The sequence below is a fragment of the Pagrus pagrus genome (assembly GCF_965226575.1).
Source record: "Pagrus pagrus genome assembly, chromosome: 6".
In the NCBI taxonomy this organism is placed as follows: Eukaryota; Metazoa; Chordata; class Actinopteri; order Spariformes; family Sparidae; genus Pagrus; species Pagrus pagrus.
Genome location: NC_140190.1, coordinates 33,251,167 through 33,272,499, shown reverse-complemented (window position 1 = coordinate 33,272,499; position 21,333 = coordinate 33,251,167). Strand labels below are relative to the sequence as shown.

Here is a 21,333-nt window from a genome sequence, read left to right as displayed (position 1 = left end):
ATCTTAACCGCTGCTCTTTGAAGATTAAACGCTAGAGGAAAGCTTCATGTTTGTGGTGGACAGTATACAGTATAGCGCTGTCTCGGGAGCTCTGTATGTACAGAAATCACCAAATATGAATTAAAAAAAAATGTTTTAATTAACAGAGTATTTTTTTTCATTTCATATGTACAACAGCCTGGATTTCTATTGTACCTATAGCTTTCGTCACAATAGTCAGTAGCCTATGCACTGTACTTATGTAAACAAACATAAACGCTGTACTGCTCCGGAGTGCGTGACGAGGACGTCATGATCCAGGCTCCAGCGCATTGCATTGTGGGAAACAGTAGGCAGAGTAGACTGGTCGGATGCATACTGGAAATATTTTCCGAATCAGTACGACATCCAGGAACTTTTCGCATACTGCAGATTTTGCTTTTGTTTGCATACTGCATACTACATACTACATTTTGGCCAAATCAGTACGTACTGGTAGTATAGTATGTGGTTTCGAATACAGCATCAGTTCCAAAAAAGTAGTGGTGCTACCACAGGACAACCGTTTCTAATGTTATAGCGAGGCCATTAACCATAGGTCTCCAACAAGTCGTTCATGATTACGCGTCTGTCACTCCAGACATATGTGTGTACATGTACGTGTGGGTTAGTGGAGAGAGAGAGAGAGAGAGAGAGTGAAGAGAGAAGAAGATTCCATGAGAGGAAGCTGCATCAAAAATGAGCTCCTGAATATATATCAAACTTGGACCTAAACAGTGGGACATTTTGCAAAAGATCCTTCAAATATTCTTCAGAAAGGACTAAAGAAAATGTAATAACATTTATCAGCAAAACAGAAGAAAAAATATCATACATTTTTTAGATCAAAACAACTAGCTAACTCAACTAGCTAGCTGTCAACTGTGTAACTTGCTGTCAACTGCTAACTAGGCTACTACCTGCCACTGTTACCAACATTTCCAAGGAGAAACTGTACAAAAGACGACAACAGAAGAGGTACTCTATGAAGACAAGAAGATAAAAGCACAAACAAAAAAAAAAAAGTGTTTTAAGGCTAGAAAAGCTAACAAAGTAAACAGTTAGCCTAGCCCCCTGTGGAGTAAACAAGTGATCGCCATGGAAACCGGTCAGAAGTCAGCTAACAGAGCAGAGAGCAGAGAGGTTGAATACCCTGCTTCACACTGAGCTCTCTCATGGTTTAAACTGACTCCCCATGATTAACATTATGCAGAAGGTTGAGAACTGCTGAGGTGGACGTGCTGCAGTTACCAAACCAAAAAAACAAACCTCTAAAAACAAGGAAACACCAGTTACACATTATTGTTTCTGACCATGCTTCATGTGCTCTCACAGAAAGAAAGCAGATATAAATAGCATATTCTTACCAGATACTGGATGCCGTTGTCATCAAAGTGTCTGCAGCTCTGAGGGAAGCGGTTGAGTAGGACTTTGATCAGACTCTGATACCAGGCTGGACTCAAGGTTAGGAAACAGTCCTGAAGCAACACAGCACACACTGCCATTACATCAACCTGCCTGTCATTCATCATAAACCACATCTGAGGACAAGTAAAACATAAGATGAACGTTTTTCATTTGCACGAGAAATGTTTAAATTTTTTTACCCCATGCCCTTTTAGGGGCTCCGTAAAATAAAAAAAAATGTAAACATATTGTGATATACATTTTTAAAAAATATTTCTCACCACAACTTTAGTGTCAATGAAACAACTTTTGATCATATAATAATTGTTATCTCTGCTCTCTGATGCTGGTGTTAGATCCATTGCTGCAACTCAGTCCATCCAACCTGTCAGTCCATAACATTTGCTGCACCCTTGCATCAACATTAACAGGATGTTGCTGTTTTGCCGTATAATTAACATAAACATCATATTTATTAGATGGCAAAACAGCGTTTTTTAATAGTAAAAATGTGTATTTATACTAGGGGTGTCACGATTCTCCAAATCCTCGATTCGATTCCATTTTCGATTCTAAGGTCACGGTTCAATTCGATTCTCGATTTTTACATTTATTTTTTTTAAAGCACAGGTTGCTGCCATTTTTAGACTAGACTTTTATGCAATTTAATATCTGACCTTTGTTAGCAATGTACCACACTACATTGTCAAATTTAAAACAATTATTAACAACATAATGTAACAATAACTTATATCTTCAGTCAATTGGAAACTTAAACAAAATAACCTGCCATCTAGTTTCTCTTTTGTAACTGCAGTCTTCTTCACAGAAGATCACATTCAAGTTCACAACGAAACAAACAAAACAATAGAGGAGGGGGTTCACGTTCTGTCGATGGGTCTCCTGCATCTGCAGTTGCCAAGTGGCGTAGCCCCTTTCAGGAATAGGGTGGTGCATGAGGTGTGTGTGCGTAATGTGCGTAAGGTGTGAGTGGGCGAGCGAGAGTGAGGGAGCCTGCCTACGTGCGGACAGTGAATGAATGGGAGAGGAAGGAGAAGCGAAAGGAGTAGCAGTAGTAGCGACAGCAATAAAGTGTACAATATAGGCTGCAGTTTGGCTGTGAATAAAGGCGACGGCTCCTCAGATACAGCAAAGCTCCCTTGTATTATTTCCCGACCAGCTTAACACGTGAAAGGGGGTTCACCCCGAAGGTTAACATAAACTTCGGCCCTGGAGGAAATCATCTCCCCTGTGCTTCCTGACCACGGTCTGGGAGCCGAACATGAATGGTGTCCCACCATGCTATCGTTTGACTGGCTGTAGCTAATAGCTACTGGCTTAGCTAGTAGCTAAGTTAGAGGAGGTTGACTCGCAGCACTTCAACACGTGTGTGTTTTTCCCCTTGGCAAGCCGACCGGACGTGACATGGGGGCGTGGCAGCATCGACGATTCCATTTATTAATTCGAAGTTCGAGATTGTGAATTAATTTCGATCGATTTTGAAAATTTTGAAAATCGAAATCGTGACACCCTTAATCTATACAGTAAATTTTGGTCTCAAACTCAGATATTACCCTTAAAATCAGCGGTACTAATATCTCATTATCGTAATAGTAGAAAAAGTTTTACCGTATTTATAACGGTAAAATTCTGGCAACCACAGCTGCCAGTTTTTTACCATAAAATTAACGTTGTATTTTTTTACAGTGTACCTATGGATAAATTAATGGGAAAGTGTTGTGATTTTTTTTGCATTTTTAAACATGCTGTATTTAAAGAAAAAGAAAGTAATGACAGATGTAGGCCTATGGATGTCAACAAAGACATTCTATTGCTCCTCTGTAAAAGTTGACCAGAATCTTGCTCAGGAATTTAGCCTTTTATGATTTCTTTTTCTGATTAAAGAGGCTGCTCTCAGTCATTTTAAATGTTTCCATGGGCAGTACTGTCACTTCAGCAAATATTGTGGCACAAAGGAGAACAGTCTAAAAAAAAAAAAGAATAGTTCCAAACAGCAGCCAAGAAGGGGTATTAGGAACATGTACAGTGCGTCCTACAATCCCAAAGCGTCAGTTTTTGACGAGTTGGCAAACCCAGAGCGTCATTATTTGACAAGTTGGCAATGAGACCCAAAAATCTACTTTTCTTACAAATAGCACCTTTAAATGGGAAAACCTTAGACCCTTGGATGCATCCAGAAACAGAACCCATTCTCTCTGTGAACAGTTTGACATGAAAAGAAAGTGTAAATAACATCTAGTATAACTGTCTCCAGCCATGTCAGACTATTTTTAAAAATATGCGACTTTGACTTTAACAACAACGACTTGTGACTTCACTTTGTCCTGAGCGTGTTGTTATGAAATAATTTAATAACCCCTTTAAGCCCAAAGATGACAAAGGTGTGCAGCAAATCAACTATTTTTGATGACAGTCACAGTATACTACAATCGTGGTATGAGAAGAAGAGAAGGGTATATTTGGCAGTGCTCACCAGCAGCAGTACAAATACATACATTTTAGTTTAGTTAGAGGTAATCTTACCAGCTGTGGATCAATCTCCCCCACCGAGCGGCTCTGCACAGCCTCCAGCAGCTCCTCCAGCTCGCTGAACGACAGCTTGGTCAGCTTCAATTTGTCCAGGGCAAGGTGCTCTCCATGAAACAGCCTCCTCCACAGGTTATCTCTGCGGCAGTGGCCCATCGCCTGCTCCACACTGGCCTGGATCTGTCTGCGGGCTGATGCAACCTCGTTGTTGAGCAAAGGGAACAGAGGGGAGCTATAAAGTAGCCCCTGAACCTCTGGTCCACCCCCTGCCAGAGGGTAAAACTCATTGCCATCACTAGGGGCCAAGGCTGCTGCAGCTTCAGATGAAGTTTCCTCCCACAGGTCCTGCTCAGCACAACGTGACCCACAGGCCTCTGTTCGATCTGAGGGGAGCCGGCCTCCCACTTCGCCAGGATCACGGTGGATCTGAGGAAGTTTCTTGAAACGGCGCATGTCAGCAGTGAGGCGGGGGAAGAGTTCTCTTTGACTGGTCATGATCACATAAAACCGCAACCTACAAATAAAGGTAGATCATACATCAGGTGATTTTGGCTTATCACAGAAATATCACTGTACATGTTTGTCTGTATGAGTAACAACCAGCCAGTTATGACTAATTCATAAAGATTTATTATGCATGACTGGCTCTTTGTTTATAGGGATCCTCAGAAGCTGATGCCATGATATTAGCTAGTCTTCCTGGGGTCCGATTTTAACCATCATACTCTATGTAATTTTTGCTGAACAGTGGCCACTGTAGCCTCAAATAGTAATTACACAATATTGGTAGGAAACTTTTCATGTCCCAAGATTGTTTTGAGTCAGTAGTTTTAAAAGACTTATTTGTGAGAGGCAGAATGTGCTACTGTGCAAGGACTCAACACTGAGAGAGTTAGATAGAATAAATACCTTGGTATCTGGATAGGTGATAATCTCACATTCAGATATATAGACAATCTGGTCAACACATTATGTAAAAAATATCGGTTTCTTATATCGCCATAGAACTAACCTTACTATGTCAGAAAAGTAAATTTGAAGCTTTTTCTATTATCTCTTTGATTATGTTGATGTTATTCATTTATATGCATTTTTCTTCTTGTACTCATAGGCCCTTGGATGCTGTGTATCTCTGTTCTTAGGTTTATTATAGGTGATGTTTATTGCCCCCATTTGCATCCTGTATGAAAAAAAGTTGGGTGGTCCTCGCTGTCTCATTGACATGATAGGCCTCATGACCTCATGATAGGCGGCCTCATGACCTCATGATAGGCCTCATGAAATGTTTTTATTTATTTACAAGGCCCTTATTAAGTTGCCATCTTATATCACATCCTTTCTACTTTGGTCCTCTCGAACACTTAAGACTGTCTAATACCGGACCAACTCAGTACTGAGCTTTGTAGATCTGCTTTTAGTTTCAAATTAGGGTTGGGCTGATGAAAGATGCCACCGTCCATCGCTGATGGCTGACAGCCATCAACAACTAATCCATGACCATCGGAACATCGTGATTCAAAAGGCACACTTAAACACAATTTAGTGGCATGTCCCCTCAGAGTTGCCGTAGGGCAAGAGTTGGTGTTGTTTGTGATATGTGTGGAGAGGAAATGAAAAGAAGTATGTTACTGCTCAGCGCACTAACACGTCTCCATGTCCCGTTTATTATTTTCTTATTACACCAGTGCACTTAGGCGAACCCAAGACACTCGGTTAAATTTGTGGCAGCAGTGTTTCTTTTCCCACGAGCAGCTTTTTCTCTCTTAGTCGTGCCATTATACAGTTTCCTTAGCTTAGCTTCCTTGGCTAGTCAACCAACGTTGTTTTATGCATATGAGGTTTAACAAAGCTAAGCTACGGACAGGTGGTGCAGAGACGAGGAAGCTTTTAAACCTGGCACAGGGATGTATGTCAGTCGTCTAGATAGATAGATGCTAGACGACTGATATCTACAGTCGTCTGTAGATATGTATATATATATATATATACACACATATATATATACATATACACAGTATGTGCAAATGCTGTAAACTAAGAATGCTTCCAAAAATATAAATAATAATTGTTTGTTTTTATCAATTTACAAAATGCAATGTGAGCGAACAAAAGAAATCTAAATCAAATCAATATTTAGGGCCCGAGCACTGACAGTGCGAAGGCCCTATTGTATCTGTAAGGATTATTTATTAGGGCCCGAGCACTGAGAGTGCGAAGCCCTATTGTATCTGTAAGGATTATTATTATTCTTCATCTGCCCAGTCGACTGCATATTTGGTGGCCTGAACATACCCCAAAACTCACCAAACTTGGAATATACGTCACATCTAGTGAAAAATTTGATAATTTGACATGATTGGGGGTGGGGGTGGCCAGGGGACTCCATAGCGTCACCTAACGTTGGGTCAGGCTGCGAAAACATTCTCGGATCGTCATGAAATTTCCAGGAGTCATGGGTCTCTGCTGGAATTATTTTTGTCGGAATTTTTGCCGCAACAGGAAGTCGGCCATCTTGAATAGCTTGCCGCGAAACCCCCTCATGGCTTTTTTACCATTCTGACGTACAGACAAACAGCTACTGACACCAAATTTTGCGCACGCATCATGAGTCATGCCCATTGATATCTGAAATGGGTCTGGGCGTTTTAAGTGAAAAAATGGCTCCATAGCACCCCCTGGAATATTTCAAACTTTAAGCCCCGCCTCCTACATGCACATACATGAACGAAATTCGGTACGCTAATGTATCATGACCAGATGCACAAAAAACCCTCTTGGACGCGTACCCTCAGTCCAATGGGAAGTCTGCCATTTTGGTTCAAAGTTGAGATTTTTCACCCATTTCTATGGCTCGTACTTTATTTAACTTGTCCTACAGATTTAACATGCAATACCATCAGGGAGGCATATGATTGGCCCCAAATTTATTCTGCAGCAGGACACAACCCCAAACATACAGCCAATGTCATTAAGAACTATCTTCAGCGTAAAGAAGAACAAGAAGTCCTGGAAGTGATGGTATGGCCCCCACAGGGCCCTGATCTCAACATCATTGAGTCTGTCTGGGATTACATGAAGAGACAGAAAGATTTGAGGAAGCCTTCATCCACAGAAGATCTGTGGTTAGTTCTCCAAGATGTTTGGAACAACCTACCAGCCGAGTTCCTTCAAAAACTGTGTGCAAATGTACCTTGGTTTGCTGTTTGAAGACTAAGGGTGGTCACACCAAATATTGATTTGATTTAGATTTCTCTCATTCACTGCATTTTATTAATTGATGAAAATAAACTATTAACGCTTCCATTTTTGAAAGCATTCTCAGTTTACAGCATTTTTTCATACCTGCCTTAAACTTTTGCACAGTACTATACACATATATATATGTATATATATATATATATATATATATATATATATATATATATAAATAAGCTAACATATTTAGTTGAACTCCGATTCTGTCAAGAGGAGTGGTTAAAAATTCAGACAGAAGACGGCCAGAAGCTTGTGGATGGCTATCAAAAGCACCTAAATTGAGGTGAAAATGGCCGAAGGACATTAAACCAAATATTAGAATTAATGTATGTATATTTTTGAGCCAAAAGGTTTGGTCTCATTTTCAGAAGACCTATAATACATTCATTATTGAACCAAACTTCATGTTTTTTGTGATAAAGTAGTATGTATTCCACTCATTCACAGCATAAATTAGAGTTGTAGAAATCTTTATCAACATCTATGGGTTGGTCAGACCAACCCAAAAATATTAAATTTAAAATAATGACAGAGAAAAGACAGAAATCCTCACATTTGAGAAGCTGGAACCAGCAAGTATTTCATATTTTGCAAAAGTCTCTTCATTTTCTGTCTATTACCAAAAGGATCAATTGTATAATGGTTTAAGAACTTATACACTTTTTTTTTAAAAACCCATCTTAAATGTATTACACCCGAACAGTGTACACCATGTAAGTGTGATGAATTATAATCTAAAACTGTTTGAATAGCCTCTTCTCTGACTCCCCCCACTGCATGTGGTGAGAGACACTGTGTTAAGGTGCAGTGCTCTGGTCTCATCAGTTAGTGTTTTTCAATTAGTGTTGTTATTACTCAGTATTTTATCTCTTTAATCTATTCTTTCTTATCTCTTTACCTCAGCAAATGCCTCTCCCCGTCTGACTGTTCCTCAAATGGAGCAGCATTATGACACACCACTAGGGACACGTCAAAGTCATCATGGTGGTGCAGGCCCTCCAGATCCTTGTAAGAGCCAGAACTTAAGCAGGAAAGAATAGAAGAAAGATTAGGTTGAATAAAGCAGCTTACTTTCATTCTTTTATTCATTCTGTGATTCTGATGTGTTTTTACCTGTTCCACAGCGCCACTAGAGCGTACTCATGCAGTTCAGGCATCCCTTTTTTGTTGTCAGTAGTGACTGTAGACTTGGACATGCGGAGTGGCTTCATGCTGTAGGTGCTGGCGTGGTCAGTGATGTAGTTATACAACTGATGAGCTGTTATCATCCTCGTGGAGATGGAGAAGCTCCCTGATGAACAGAAGGATCAGAGGGTCTCATAAGGCTAATCACAACATCCCAGTTCTTCCTGCCCCATCCACAGAGCTTTAAAATTCTTCATGTGAAAACATGATGCAAATATCTATCTTTTATCTCATCAGTGAGTCAAAAGGACATCCTGGTAAAGCTGACACTGGGGAAATACACAAATACATAACACAAAGAGCATCTCCTTTCTGTGGCAGTGAAACAATTTGAAATATTTAACCTCAAGAATTTGAGGCGATCCCTGGCGTCCACCACAGATTAATAGCTAGACTCACATTCACGACTCAAGGTAAATACAATAAATAAAATTAGATAAAGATATATTGAAAATAGAGAGGTGAAATTAGTCCAACAACACCAATCAAAATGGCCTTTAAGTTACAGTTTTTCCGGTGGTGTACTCCATGTTGAATGTGGAATTACCACCTATGGTCTGAAAGGAACAGTTCACCCAAAAATGAAAATTCAGTCACTATCTACTCACCCCCATGCTGACAGAAAGGCGGGTGAGGCTTCATAGTCCAGAAAAAATTAACTTCAATGTGCCAAATGTATATTTTCAAGTGAAGTGGTTGAGCTTGTGCACCCACTTCAGACAGGGTGCACACTAACTTTTCTCTATCGTGTGAAATGTCCATTGAACCGCTGACCACACACACACACACACACATCTGTAATGTAATACTGTACAGCATTGTGAAATGCTGTTCTGCAGAGGGTGGGGACAGAGCATGTAGCAACTCCTAAAAAAACCTCCTTAAATCACCTCTATTTATTCGCTGTTGTCAAAATTGACTTAAAATGTTTAATGGTGTCTTAATGAAAAGTTCAAATTGTATCACTTTGGTTAAGTTTAAGACAATTATTCCTGTTTTTGTTACATTTGACAGTGTAATAATACTTTTAATGACAAATTGTACCACTGTAGTTGAAAAATACTCACAGTTAAAAAGATTGCATGAGAGCCAATGTCAAAATCAACCACACATGACAGTTTAATGTAATGTTACCATAAAAAGCTAAATAGTATCTTCAAGTTTGATAATTAGGCTTGCTATGACATGAGTTTATGAGATTATGTTGTAATGCCAAGCTGTCATAACAAAGACACCTCAAACAATGTCAACTGTGCAGTTAAAGTTATGTGATTGACTGAGTTACACTTAATGACAAGTCAAACATTTGTAAAGACGAGAAAGACTAAAGCTAGTCTTAGGCACACCTCTTTGAATAAAGTGTTACTAAAACATAGTTCTTTGTGGGACTGTAATTATAACAGCAATAGCTAACTTTCTACACTGTGAGTTAATCACATGGCATTCTGATGTATACATTTGAATGATACTTTGCTCTTTCTAGCACAAACCTTTAGTGATTCCATGGTGATTCTGAATATCAAGAGCAACTGAAGGAAACCTGAAATATCACTTTACACCAAAGGTACCTTGGAAGACGTGGTTACGGCCAAATTTGGGAATGTCTGGGTGATGGGAGATGAAGTCGTCGAGGAAGTCAGTGAGCTGGTAGCCCTGGCGTAGAGTCATGTGGCAGCCGACCAAGTACTGGTGAACCACTCGCAGGTGGAAGTCGTAGCTGAAGGAGTGAACATGCATCAGGTCCCGTACCTTATCACACTCCTCAGTGAAGAGCATAGAGAGCTAAAACAGAGGGGTGGACAGTCATTACCAGCAGAGAATGACTAGTGGACAGTCATAGAGCAAAGGAAGTGATAGTAAACAAGCATTTTCTCAATTGCAGAAGGTACTCCAAACTCAAGTCTGCCCATTTTTATGACACAGCTCACTCTGGAAATTATTATGAGATTCTGGAAGATGAGGCTTTCTTTCTCTGAATGGTTATCTGTATAATCATCCACTAGCGAACCTGCTTTGCATTTGAAGGGGCATACCCCCCTTTCCAGCTGCTCCCAGGTTTGACTGCTTTGTGCTTTGCACCTTGCTGCTCTGTGACTCCCATTGCTTCTTGGTGAGAGCAGTTTGTATGCTAATTTAATATTAGATTCAAAATAGCATCTTTTTTCAATTAAATCTAACCTCAAAAGGGGGCTGACAAAAGCATTAATTGCGAATGCAAATGGCTGCAGTGAGAGGCTATGGTGTTCAGTTAATTACAGCACAATAAGAGTTTGCAGGAAGAACTAAATGTTACTCCCGGGTTTACTTTCATCTGAGCCATTTGCCTGGAACATCTACAATTAGGCTTAATCAAATTAAAGAGGTAAGAATTACCGCATAGCTCTCTTTAGCTACAGAAAAAGCCTGTGCCTTCTGTATATCTCTGTCTGGAGCCTTTCACCACCTATCCCTGCTTCAAAATTTGCTCAGAAACAAGCAAAGTGTCAGGAGACCTTTACTGTCATTACTACCATCATTTCAGATAAAGGATGGAGAGTCTTCTCTTTCTATGGAACCAGGAAACCACTTAGGACTGCAGACATTTCTGTAGCTGGGTAGTACATTTCCTGTGTGTGTCCTCTTGACTATCAAGTTAACATTTATTATTTTCTAACCTGTAATCCCAAAGGATTAATGTTCAAGTTAATTAAACACACTGTGCATCTTTGAGAAGAACTACTTGTTATGGGGAGTCACAGGGCTACAGCTAGTCTCCTGTCAGCATAACTCAGTGGAAGTGAAGATAATGACAGTGGCTACATTGATGGGAGAGTCTGTAATCATTTGGGGTCATATGAAAAGAAGAGTACACAAAGCAGGTTGATTGAAAAGAAACAACATTCATGACAGGAAAGCCTTAAAATGATGACATCCACTGACATTTCACTTCAAGGTTGCACCACTTTCTGTCCTGGAAAAACAGAAATATTTAAACATGTACTTTTTACATGTACAAACACTGTAATTGTTTATGGCAGCCCTGGCAGCAGGGTTCAAAGTAAGCTGCGACAATCTATCTGTGAACACAACACTACAGTAGTCTAGACAACTGAAAGTAATGGGTTTTTTTTACGTCTACCTTGGATAAAAATTGGTAGTGAGCATCATAGCGATGATTATCATCATCAAGTTGTGAAACGTTACAAGAAATTACAAATAATGTGAAATATTACATTTCACATGTGAAATGGCAAATTACAGCATGTGAGTTTAATTAGACATCTATGATAACTTTTACCTCTACTACTTCCTGAAAAAAAATCCTCTGTTGCTTTGTCATATGATTATATTTTTCTTAGTTTTTCTTAGTGCCTAATTTCAAATAGAAGGTAAGACATTAGATGCCTGTTTTCATCCTTATCAATGAACGGTGAACAGTGTAAAGACCAGGGACAACAACTATAAAAATAAATAAATAAATACATTTTAAAAATGAGAATTTTGTCAGTAAACCAAACATTTTGGCCTATAACTAGATTCCCTACATGCAAAATGTTGTTCCACCTGCATGTGCTTTTATCGTACAGTGGGTCCAAAACTCTGAGACCACTGGTCAAGATACTTCTATTTTCTTTGCATTTTTCATCTTCTGAGAAACTTTGTGTATGCTGAGAAAGCTGCTCTATGCTAAGAATAACAATTTGACCTCTGACACATGCATTTACTTTCTGAATCATCAAACTTTCTGATTAGGTCCAAATTAACGTAACAATATGAGACATTTTAAATGAAGTCTCAGACTTTTGGACTCCACTGTACATAAAATTAACTGTGTAATTGTTTCCATCTTTGCAACTGTTTACATGTGAAATGTAAATGTGCCAATATCTATATTTTACAAGTGAAAAATGGTGTTTCACATGTGATCAGAAAGTGAAATTTGTTTTACATAAATTGGGAAATGATATACATAAAAATGACTTTTTATGTATGTAATATTAAAGGATAAGCGCATGCAAAACTGAAAATTCAGTCATATCTACTCACTCAAGTTGAGTGGAGTTTCCTTGTCAACAAAACATTCTGGAGCTTCACAGCAAAACAGCGTTGCAGCATTCTCCTAAACAACTGAAGTAGATATGGACTTGTTTTGAAATGTAAAAAAACAGCAGTTTGCCCAGCCTAATCCAAGCCTCCAGAAGCCCCGAGATCCCAAATTGATTTGAAAAGACGTTATTTAATCCCTTTTTAATGATGAAATATTCACTGTAGCTTCTAAGCTAAAAAAAAACATCCAAAAGCTTCCATTTGAAGTGGGTGCAAGAGCTTGCTCGATCGCATGTCAACCGTGTAAATAACTTCTTTTTAAATCAACTTGGGATCTCAAGGCCTTCAGAGACTTGGATTTACTGAACAAGCTGTATGGAGCCATTTTGTGTTTTTTTTTCTCTTTTGGTTGCTTCTTCAGGTGTTTAGAGAACGCTGCCACACTGTTTTGCGGTAAAGCTCCAAAATGTCTTGTGGATGTTGAAAACCCATCAGTATGGGAATGTATAGAAAATTACAAATTTTTCAGTTTTGCGTGAACTTTTCCATTAGATCTAAAAATATTGGAATCAACTACCCACTATATGTGCATAATTAATTGTACAATGGAGCTCCCCCCTCATGGCTGCAGACCTCTAAAACCCCCCTCTTTTTAGCACATCCAATGACTGACTTGAACCTCATAGTTTTGCCTAATTTGAGCCAGTGGGTAGACTTGTAGAGTTCAAACAGAAGAAGCCCTAGAATTGAACTCTGGGTAACCCCACACTTTTGTTCGCTCATGTGTGTAGTTATTGACACAGAGTAATCATTTAAATAGTATTTTGAACAATTCAGTGTCAGGAAATCAACCCGATTTTACAATCTGTCCACATGATCGTCTATAGCGAGCAGAGCAGCAGCAGTTTTCAGCCCTGTGTTACTCAATGATTGACCCTTTAAACCCAAAGAGATACTGAAACTGATAGTCATACAAGAAGGCCTGGAACAAAGTCCTCACTCTAGGCAACCCCCAGGCTACCGAAGATGCATCAGAAAAATAGCAAGATTTTCAGAGAAAGGGCAGAGGGCACAACAATGGTTGCACGGACACTGAAAATCACAAGCTTAGACACCCACGACACCCAAACCAGCAAGCACAGAGACGGACAGCCTATTGAAAGTCAAGGAGGAAAAGGAAATCACAGGGGAGCTTGATACGGGCCTGAACTAAAAAAAAAAAGGACATCTGCCCGAGAAAAAAACAAGTGTTAAGAGACTATATCCAGCTTACCCTGGTACTTGCTTTACAGTCAAGTTGTGTGTTGCAGCAACTGTAGCTCCCATAGGTATGAAAGCACATTTTATTACACACTGAAACCTGTTCATTCCCGAAGAGACAATAACACAGACATGTAGATTTGTAAAAGAAGAGACCAGGACGGATGGCAGCAAGCAGAGCATTGGGGAGGGGTGAAGCCTGATTGTAGTGGGACACCCCTCCCTTGAGAATGGCCGGGACATACCGCACAGTCAGATACTGGGGTGGCATCTGGGAACGGCTTGCAACGAGGTTTGGAGAGGAGGCTGCCCTGATGGAGAGATGACATGAGGTGGGACTAGGCAGACAAACAGACACACAGACAGATGGATGGGAAGGAAGACTGAGGATATACTACCAGAATAAATAAGAACAAGGATTTCCATTCTAAAAAAAGAGTACAATGGCATACATTACATACACAGATTAGAGCTGTGGACCTTGATTTGATAAGACTGGTGCCCTGAGGATAATATATGAAAATCATATCTGTTGTTTTCATATTTCACTATGTGTGGAAGGGATTGAACCCACTTTTTAAGTAGTGGAGAAGTTAACTAGCTATATTCATTCAGTTTCGCTGCCATGGCAATCATGTATGCATAATATCACCTTTTAAATTATTATTTACTAGCATATTGTCAGAGCAGGAGCCCACTGCTTTCTTCTGTGCTGTGGGGTAACACTTTATTATAACAATCATTAATAAATGGTAAATTTAGAGTTAATTAAAGTTTAGTTAATTAGTTATTTCACTGTTAACAAACAATACGTTACGTTAATACGAAACAACTGTTTCTTAACAGTCAAATAACTTAACTAAAGTTTAATTACCTATACATTTACCATTTATTAAGGATGGTTATTATAAAATGTTACCAATCTATTTCAATGTCTAGGCCGTGACTTTTATAGTATATTTAGATAATGCCACTGAGGTTACTGGAGCAAAACTGGAACAAACCTTGGACTCATAAGTAACATTAATCAATAAATTAGATTGAGACATTGTTGAACACTTCTTGCAGAGAATACTGATTGAAAAACTGTATGCATTCATAAGTGGATTGCGTTTGGCTTGTGAGCATTAAAAAAACAATCTGGATCCTCATACATATAAAGTGATTAGATATAGAACAGAAATGTTTTAAAGTTGGGAGAGTTAATGCATTAAACAGGTCGGATGTGTCAACTGGTCCACACTGTTATTAGATCAAAATAGTAATAAACTATCTCGACAGTTTCATATCGGGCGATATCAATAATTATTAATAATTATTAATGACCTGTCCTATATTCATCATTTTTAAAGACCAGGACAAAAAAGATTTAATTTAATCTCTTTAATTTGAATTTAATCACATTATCAAGGCGCACAATAAAACACAAGTAATAACTTTATTGTTAAGACAAGAATACATTTAAACAAATACATATAAATACTGCTTTACCAGCAAGCTGACCTGTCCTTTTTTATTCATAATTTCCCCTCCCTCAGCACTCATTTTCTCAGTCTATTGTTAATGGGTTGTGCTTGTATTTTTCTTTTGGTTGGTTTGTAAAACAATCAGCCAGCGCCAGAGTAGATACAGGGGACTGTGAGCCACCGTTCCTGCCAAACAGGATCAGGGACCTCAGATTGGGACTGGCATGTCTGTTTGTCACTATCAAAATCTGTTAATAAATTTTGAGTAATAGGCTATATAATGTTATCTATCCTGTCCTTTCTTTATTTCTCGTTCTTTATTTTCACTTTTCTCAAAATTGCTTGGCTGCCTATCTTGGAGGCATTTTAGTGAGGCATCTGATTTAAAAAAGAGAGGCAGAGTTCATGTCACACAGTGATGCCTGAAGCGTAATTAAAGCTGTGAGTTATGTGCACTAAACGCTGGCATGTGGTTTAATGCTTTTTATTTTCTAAATATCTTGACATACAGTATTACCACTGTAAACCCCAGCAGTGTTTGTACTATGAAATCAGGAAAATAGTAGCTATGATCAATTTAGGATATGTGTGCATAGGTGCGAGTCCGCGACGCTGTCCATAGAACTAAAATGGAGTGGCGGAGCTCGATCAGACAGCATGTCATGTAGTTTGGTTTCTTAGCCCCCTGCTTTTTAGTAGATTTTTCTCCCTAATTCCATTTCCCCCTATTGTAGCAGCAGGGAGGTGAAGGGACTGTCAAGAACAAAGAGAGAAAAAGAGGGGGCAAGCTGCCAACAGTTACATTAATCAACTGTTATTATGTACCTCTCCTTGCTGATTGTGAGTGAGTATGGTGAATGTTCTGATTGATACATGTAAATAAATGGTGTAGATAATGGTCTGCTTGTGGTGACAGTTTTAGTTTAGTTTTCACATCTAGCCCCCAGGCCTTATCCAGAGTGCACCAGGCACTGTGGATTTTTGATGTGTTCCGTGACTTTTCTGCTGACCTGTCGGAACAGCACCCTTGCTGTGTTCTGGGACCTCCCAATTTACAAATTAAGCACTGCTCGTAGGTAGAGCAAACAGGCCAGGTGGCGGAGCAGTGGCAGGTCAGTCCTTTGGAAGTTTGAGAGCCAGTATGTCCCCTCTGCGTAACAAGCCCGGAGACAGTCCTGCAGCAAAGAATGGCTTTGGAGGATAAGTGATACTGAGGGGAGCAGCAGAAGACCGGGACAGAGGCCTGAGAAGTCAGTGTGTTTACTGGTGAAACTAAAGCTCACAAACTACCATATCAGACCACAAGAAAAGAAGACATTATCAGAGCTACTCTGTGAGTTAACAGTTTACAGGCTGAGTAGAGCTGGTCTTGTGAGAACTGAGGTGGGATACATCAGATTGCCTCACTCCCTGCTTTTCTGTTGTTGTCAGTCACATGGTGATCGTGAACAACACACCTGTTAAATCATTGGCTGTTTGCATATCACTCATATCACCTGGGAATATGATGTTTATGTTGAAAATGCTGTTAAAATGAGCCAGGGAGGGAGCATGCATGGGAATTATGTATTCATATGGGCATTCCATTGGTTCGCATTCAATGCATACAAATGAAACTATCAAACATTTAATCGAACTATTTAGATATTGCTGACGATGACATGTCTATCCCTGAAACGCATTGTTAACGTTTTTAGCGACCGCGATTTTAGCGATAGTTGCGAAACCTCTACTGTAGGGCTGGGCGATATATCGATATAAAAAATATATCGATTTTATTTTTAAATGCGATATGGACCATGCGATATGGACCATATCGCATATATCGATATAGTTCAAATTTGCGCTGTGATCCTTGCTCCAGGCAAGCTGCTGACCCAGAGCTCTCTGCACTGCTCACTGCGCCCCCACCCCTCCTCTTTCATCCACAGAGGGGGGAGGGGCAGGAACAGACACTCCGGCACTCTTCAACAAACATGGAGGAAGCAACAGCGTCTGCGGAGCGTGCGGAGGAGGAATTGGTTAGTAAAAGAAAAAGCAGTGGCTCAGTAATTTGGAGATGGTTGGATTCAAAGTATCAGATGAGCAACAAAATCACGTTATATGTAGGGAGTGCCATAAACAAGTTACAGCCAGGGGTGGAAGCACTACAAATCTTTTTCACCACCTAAAACAGTGGCACAAATTGCAGTACGAAGAGTGTGTGGAACTGTGTGCTGCAGAAGCCCCAGCCGCAAGCCATTCACAACCCGAAAAAAAAGCCCCGAAACAAAGCACACTGCAAGCTTCATTTTCCCGCAGTGTGCCTTATGAAAAGAAAAGTGGCAAGTGGTGTACTATAACTAAAGCGGTGTCCTATCACATTGCTAAAGATATGGTCCCTGTTGCAACTGTGGAACAAGTTGGATTCAAAAAGCTACTGAAAATTATGGACCTGAGATATGAGCTTCCCAGTTGCAACTACTTCGCACGAGAAGTACTGCCACAAATGAACACTGAAGTCAGGCAGAGCCTTGCTGACCGGCTCACTAACGTGACCCATTTTGCGTTGACCAGCGATATGTGGTCGAGCAGGACGTGTGAGCCTTACATGTGCATGACAGTTCACTTCATTCAAGACTGGGAGATGAAAACAGCATGACTCCAAACAAGTTATTTCCCGCAGGATCACACCAGTGAGCATATAGCTGAGGCCCTGCAGGACGCAATTGCAAGCTGGAAACTCCAAGAAAAGCATCTGGTTGCTATAACAACCGACAACAGGAACAGCATCGTCAAAGCGGTTGAGCTGAACGACTGGCTGAGGATGCAGTGCTTCGGTCACATACTACACTTGGCTTTTGTTGAGTGTAGTGTTGTAAAGAGTATTCAGATATTTTACCTTAAACAAAAACATATTAAAATGTTAGTTTTTCCTTATTTTCCTTTGTGTGTCTGTCTGCAACTTTGTGTTTTATGCTGCTGTCTTGGCCAGGTCTCCGTTGAAAAATTGATTGTTAAATAGAGGTTAAATAAATTAATAAAACACAAAACTTAAAGTGCTAAAAGTTAAATCACTTACAATACAGAATGGTAGATTTCAGAACCATATTATTAGATTATTGGATAAGAATTAGTGATGCATTGATGTGTTTACCACTTTAATGTTACAGCTGGTAAAGGTGAGGTAATTATGACTTTAAAATGCTGGTTAGCCTGTTGATATCATCAAGGTAACATATATTTAGCTATTATGATAGACTATAGTTTTTTGTCTGGATTGAAAGAGCAAACTGCAAAGTAACTAGAAACTAATGTTGACACGTAGGCCTAAACAATACTAAGAACACTAAATACTAAGAACAACAACAAGAATGAAACATGAGTAAATGTACATATTACATGTCGAAGTATCCTTGAGCAAGATACTGAACCCCAAATTGCTCCTGATGAGCAGCTGGCACCTTGCATGGCAGCCTCCGGCATCAGTGTATGAATGTGTGTGTGAATGGGTGAATGTGGCATGTGTTGTAAAGTGCTTTGAGCTGTCCAAGAGGACTGGAAAAGCACTATAGAAATGCAGACCATTTACCATTTACCATTTACATACAGTATAGTCATCATTTATAAATTATACAAAAATAATAATACATAAAAATCATTTACGGGATTAAAATTCAGAAAACAAATGAATATAATATTTGATAATTATGATTAGGACTGGTGTTAATTAAAAAAATAAACTATGAAATGAGAAAATAATATTAATGTAGAATATTTCTAAAGCTTGATTTTGAAAAGCACTTAGTTGTATGAGTGTGTTAAAGTGAAGTCAAATTTCTCCCATAAGCCCATTTGATTAATAGTTTTTTATGATTCTGACAGGACATGGCATGAATGACAAGCACGTCACCCAGGCCATTTCTCTGTGCAAGAGAATTGCAAGCTGTTTTTCGTACAGCTGGAAGAAAAGGAGACATCTTGCTGAAGTTCAGATTCAGCTGGGTCTGCCAAGTCACCAACTCATAACCGAGTCTGCCACACACTGGGGATCAAGGCAGCAGATGATAGAGAGAGTCCTGGAGCAGGAAGGAGCACTGGCCAAAGGTCCTGTCTAGTGACAAAAAGACCAGGCACCTTGTCCCTACCTGGCAAGACTTAGAGGTCCTAGAAGCAGTCCAAAAGGTCCTGAAACCTCTCCAGGACTTTACCGATGCTTTGTCAGGTGAGGAGTACATCACTCTAGCATATGTGAAACCTGTGCTGCACCTTTTTAACGAAAGTCTCCTGGCATGTGAAGAGGGTGATAGCAAGCTTTGCAAATCGATCAAGACCAGCATTGTTGAGTACCTCAACATCAAGTATTCTGACCCAGCCACTACTGACCTATTGGAGATGGCTTCATTTGTGGATCCACGGTTCAGGGCCACCTACATCCCAAGTGAAAAAGTTGATGCATTGAAGCACAGAGCTGTCTTGGAGGTGGAGGTGCTACTGGCTGATCAGAGCAGCTGTCAGCCGCCTTACCTACGTGTGCCCACTGTGCCTGAGCCGGCAGATGGAGAAGCAGCAGTAGCACCAAAAGCTAAGAAGACACTGGCAAGCTTCTTCAAGCAGCGCACAGCCACCACCACTGCACCAACCAAGAGGGGGGCTATTGAAAATTAACTGTCAAGTTACTTGAAGTCAGCAAGTGTGGAGAGTGACACTGATCCCCTCAAGTGGTGGAAGGATCATGAAGTTGTCTTTCCAGCTCCGAGCCACCTGGCAAAAAAGTATCTCTTGGTACCAGCTACCAGTTCACCCTCCGAAAGGGTTTTCAGCTGCAGTGCCAATATCGTGACCTGCCACAGAGCATCTCTGAAGCCGGATGCCATCGATAGGCTGGTGTTTCTCACACAAAACCTTTCAACGAAGGAGGACACGCTTGTCTGTCTTCTAATGTATACCTCAAGACAGCACTACTGTTTATCAACTCAATAAACATTTTCCCCCTCTTTTTTTACTTTGATAGTGTTTTTTGTGCAACTGGTTGAGACTGTTCAGATAAGAAATTGAGTTAACAATAAGGAAAAGGTAATCTCAAGCTGATGTTAAAAAATGTTTTCTTAAACTGAGAAACAGTTTTTATTTTGTTCTTTCTTTATATATAAATGCTGCCCTTACTAGGGTTTGTCATATTTTGTTCTTTTGTAATGTTCGTTATTTGCATCTGTGGATTTGTTAGAAAGGAGAAGAAAATCTGTAATTTGATTTTAATAAGCCATTTATAGATGTCAAACTAAAAAAATGTTGATATTGTACTTTTCTCATATAAATAGATTTATTTCAGAAAAAGATTGGCCTATTTTATTTTATAGGCTATTTTTATTTAAGATATATTTTATTTAAATGTGCACCTTATGGAGCTTTGATTTTAAAAAAGGTACTCCTGTTGTTATACAGTATTTATGTTTACATTTTATTGTTATTTGAACAGCTTAGCATTTATTCATGAACCAGGTGAAGAAACCTGTTTATTATTTATTCATTTGATTTTGCAACGCTTCACTGAAATAGCCGGTTTCAATAAAACTACTTGTGACATGTCATATTTGGCTTTGACTTTGACTTAACATTTGCTCTCACTCTGCGAAAAAAATATCAGGATATATATCGTATATCGATATTCAGCCTAAATATATCGGGATATGACTTTTGGTCCATATCGCCCAGCCCTACTCTACTGTGTAGGGAAAAGAGTGGAATCATTATTAGATGTGCTTAAAGTATAAAGAAAAGTAATTTCTGAAAGAATTTACAACCCCGATTCCAAAAAAGTTTGGACACGTTTTTTTTCAAGTCTTCCTGAACCCATGCAGAAAGACTTTACACAATCGTGTTTCACTCGGTGGTGAACATCGCCACATACATACAGTGTGTATATATATATATATATATATATATATATATACATACATACAGGGTTTCCCCCAGAAAACTTGCTAAGCCCGGTGGTAGGGTGGCCCATCAGCGGCCCACCGGTGCCCAAGCGTGTTTTTTTGTGTCAGGGGCCTGACCCTGACCATTGACTGATGGCAGGGCCCTATAGGTAACAGACTCATTACTGGAGTAGTAGAATTTAGAAGGAGTGATTCCATGTTAAAAGTTGACTGGAAATTTGAAAATATGATCATTATCATGTGTTATT

At 39.6% G+C, this 21,333-nt stretch overlaps 1 protein-coding gene across 5 annotated transcripts in view; it reads right to left on the bottom strand.

The window, feature by feature from the left end:
* The window catches only part of szt2 (SZT2 subunit of KICSTOR complex), a 188,766-nt gene that overhangs the window by 8,408 nt on the left and 159,025 nt on the right, over window positions 1-21,333 (bottom strand). For all 5 annotated transcript variants that reach the window (XM_084355904.1, XM_084355903.1, XM_084355906.1 and 2 more), the window contains 6 exons: window positions 13,944-14,009; window positions 9,981-10,194; window positions 8,341-8,518; window positions 8,126-8,248; window positions 3,970-4,486; window positions 1,386-1,496 (listed from right to left, as the gene is read on the bottom strand). In XM_084355904.1, coding sequence (XP_084212030.1) covers window positions 1,386-1,496; window positions 3,970-4,486; window positions 8,126-8,248; window positions 8,341-8,518; window positions 9,981-10,194; window positions 13,944-14,009 — 1,209 coding nt within the window. The remainder of the gene's footprint in view (window positions 1-1,385; window positions 1,497-3,969; window positions 4,487-8,125; window positions 8,249-8,340; window positions 8,519-9,980; window positions 10,195-13,943; window positions 14,010-21,333) is intronic.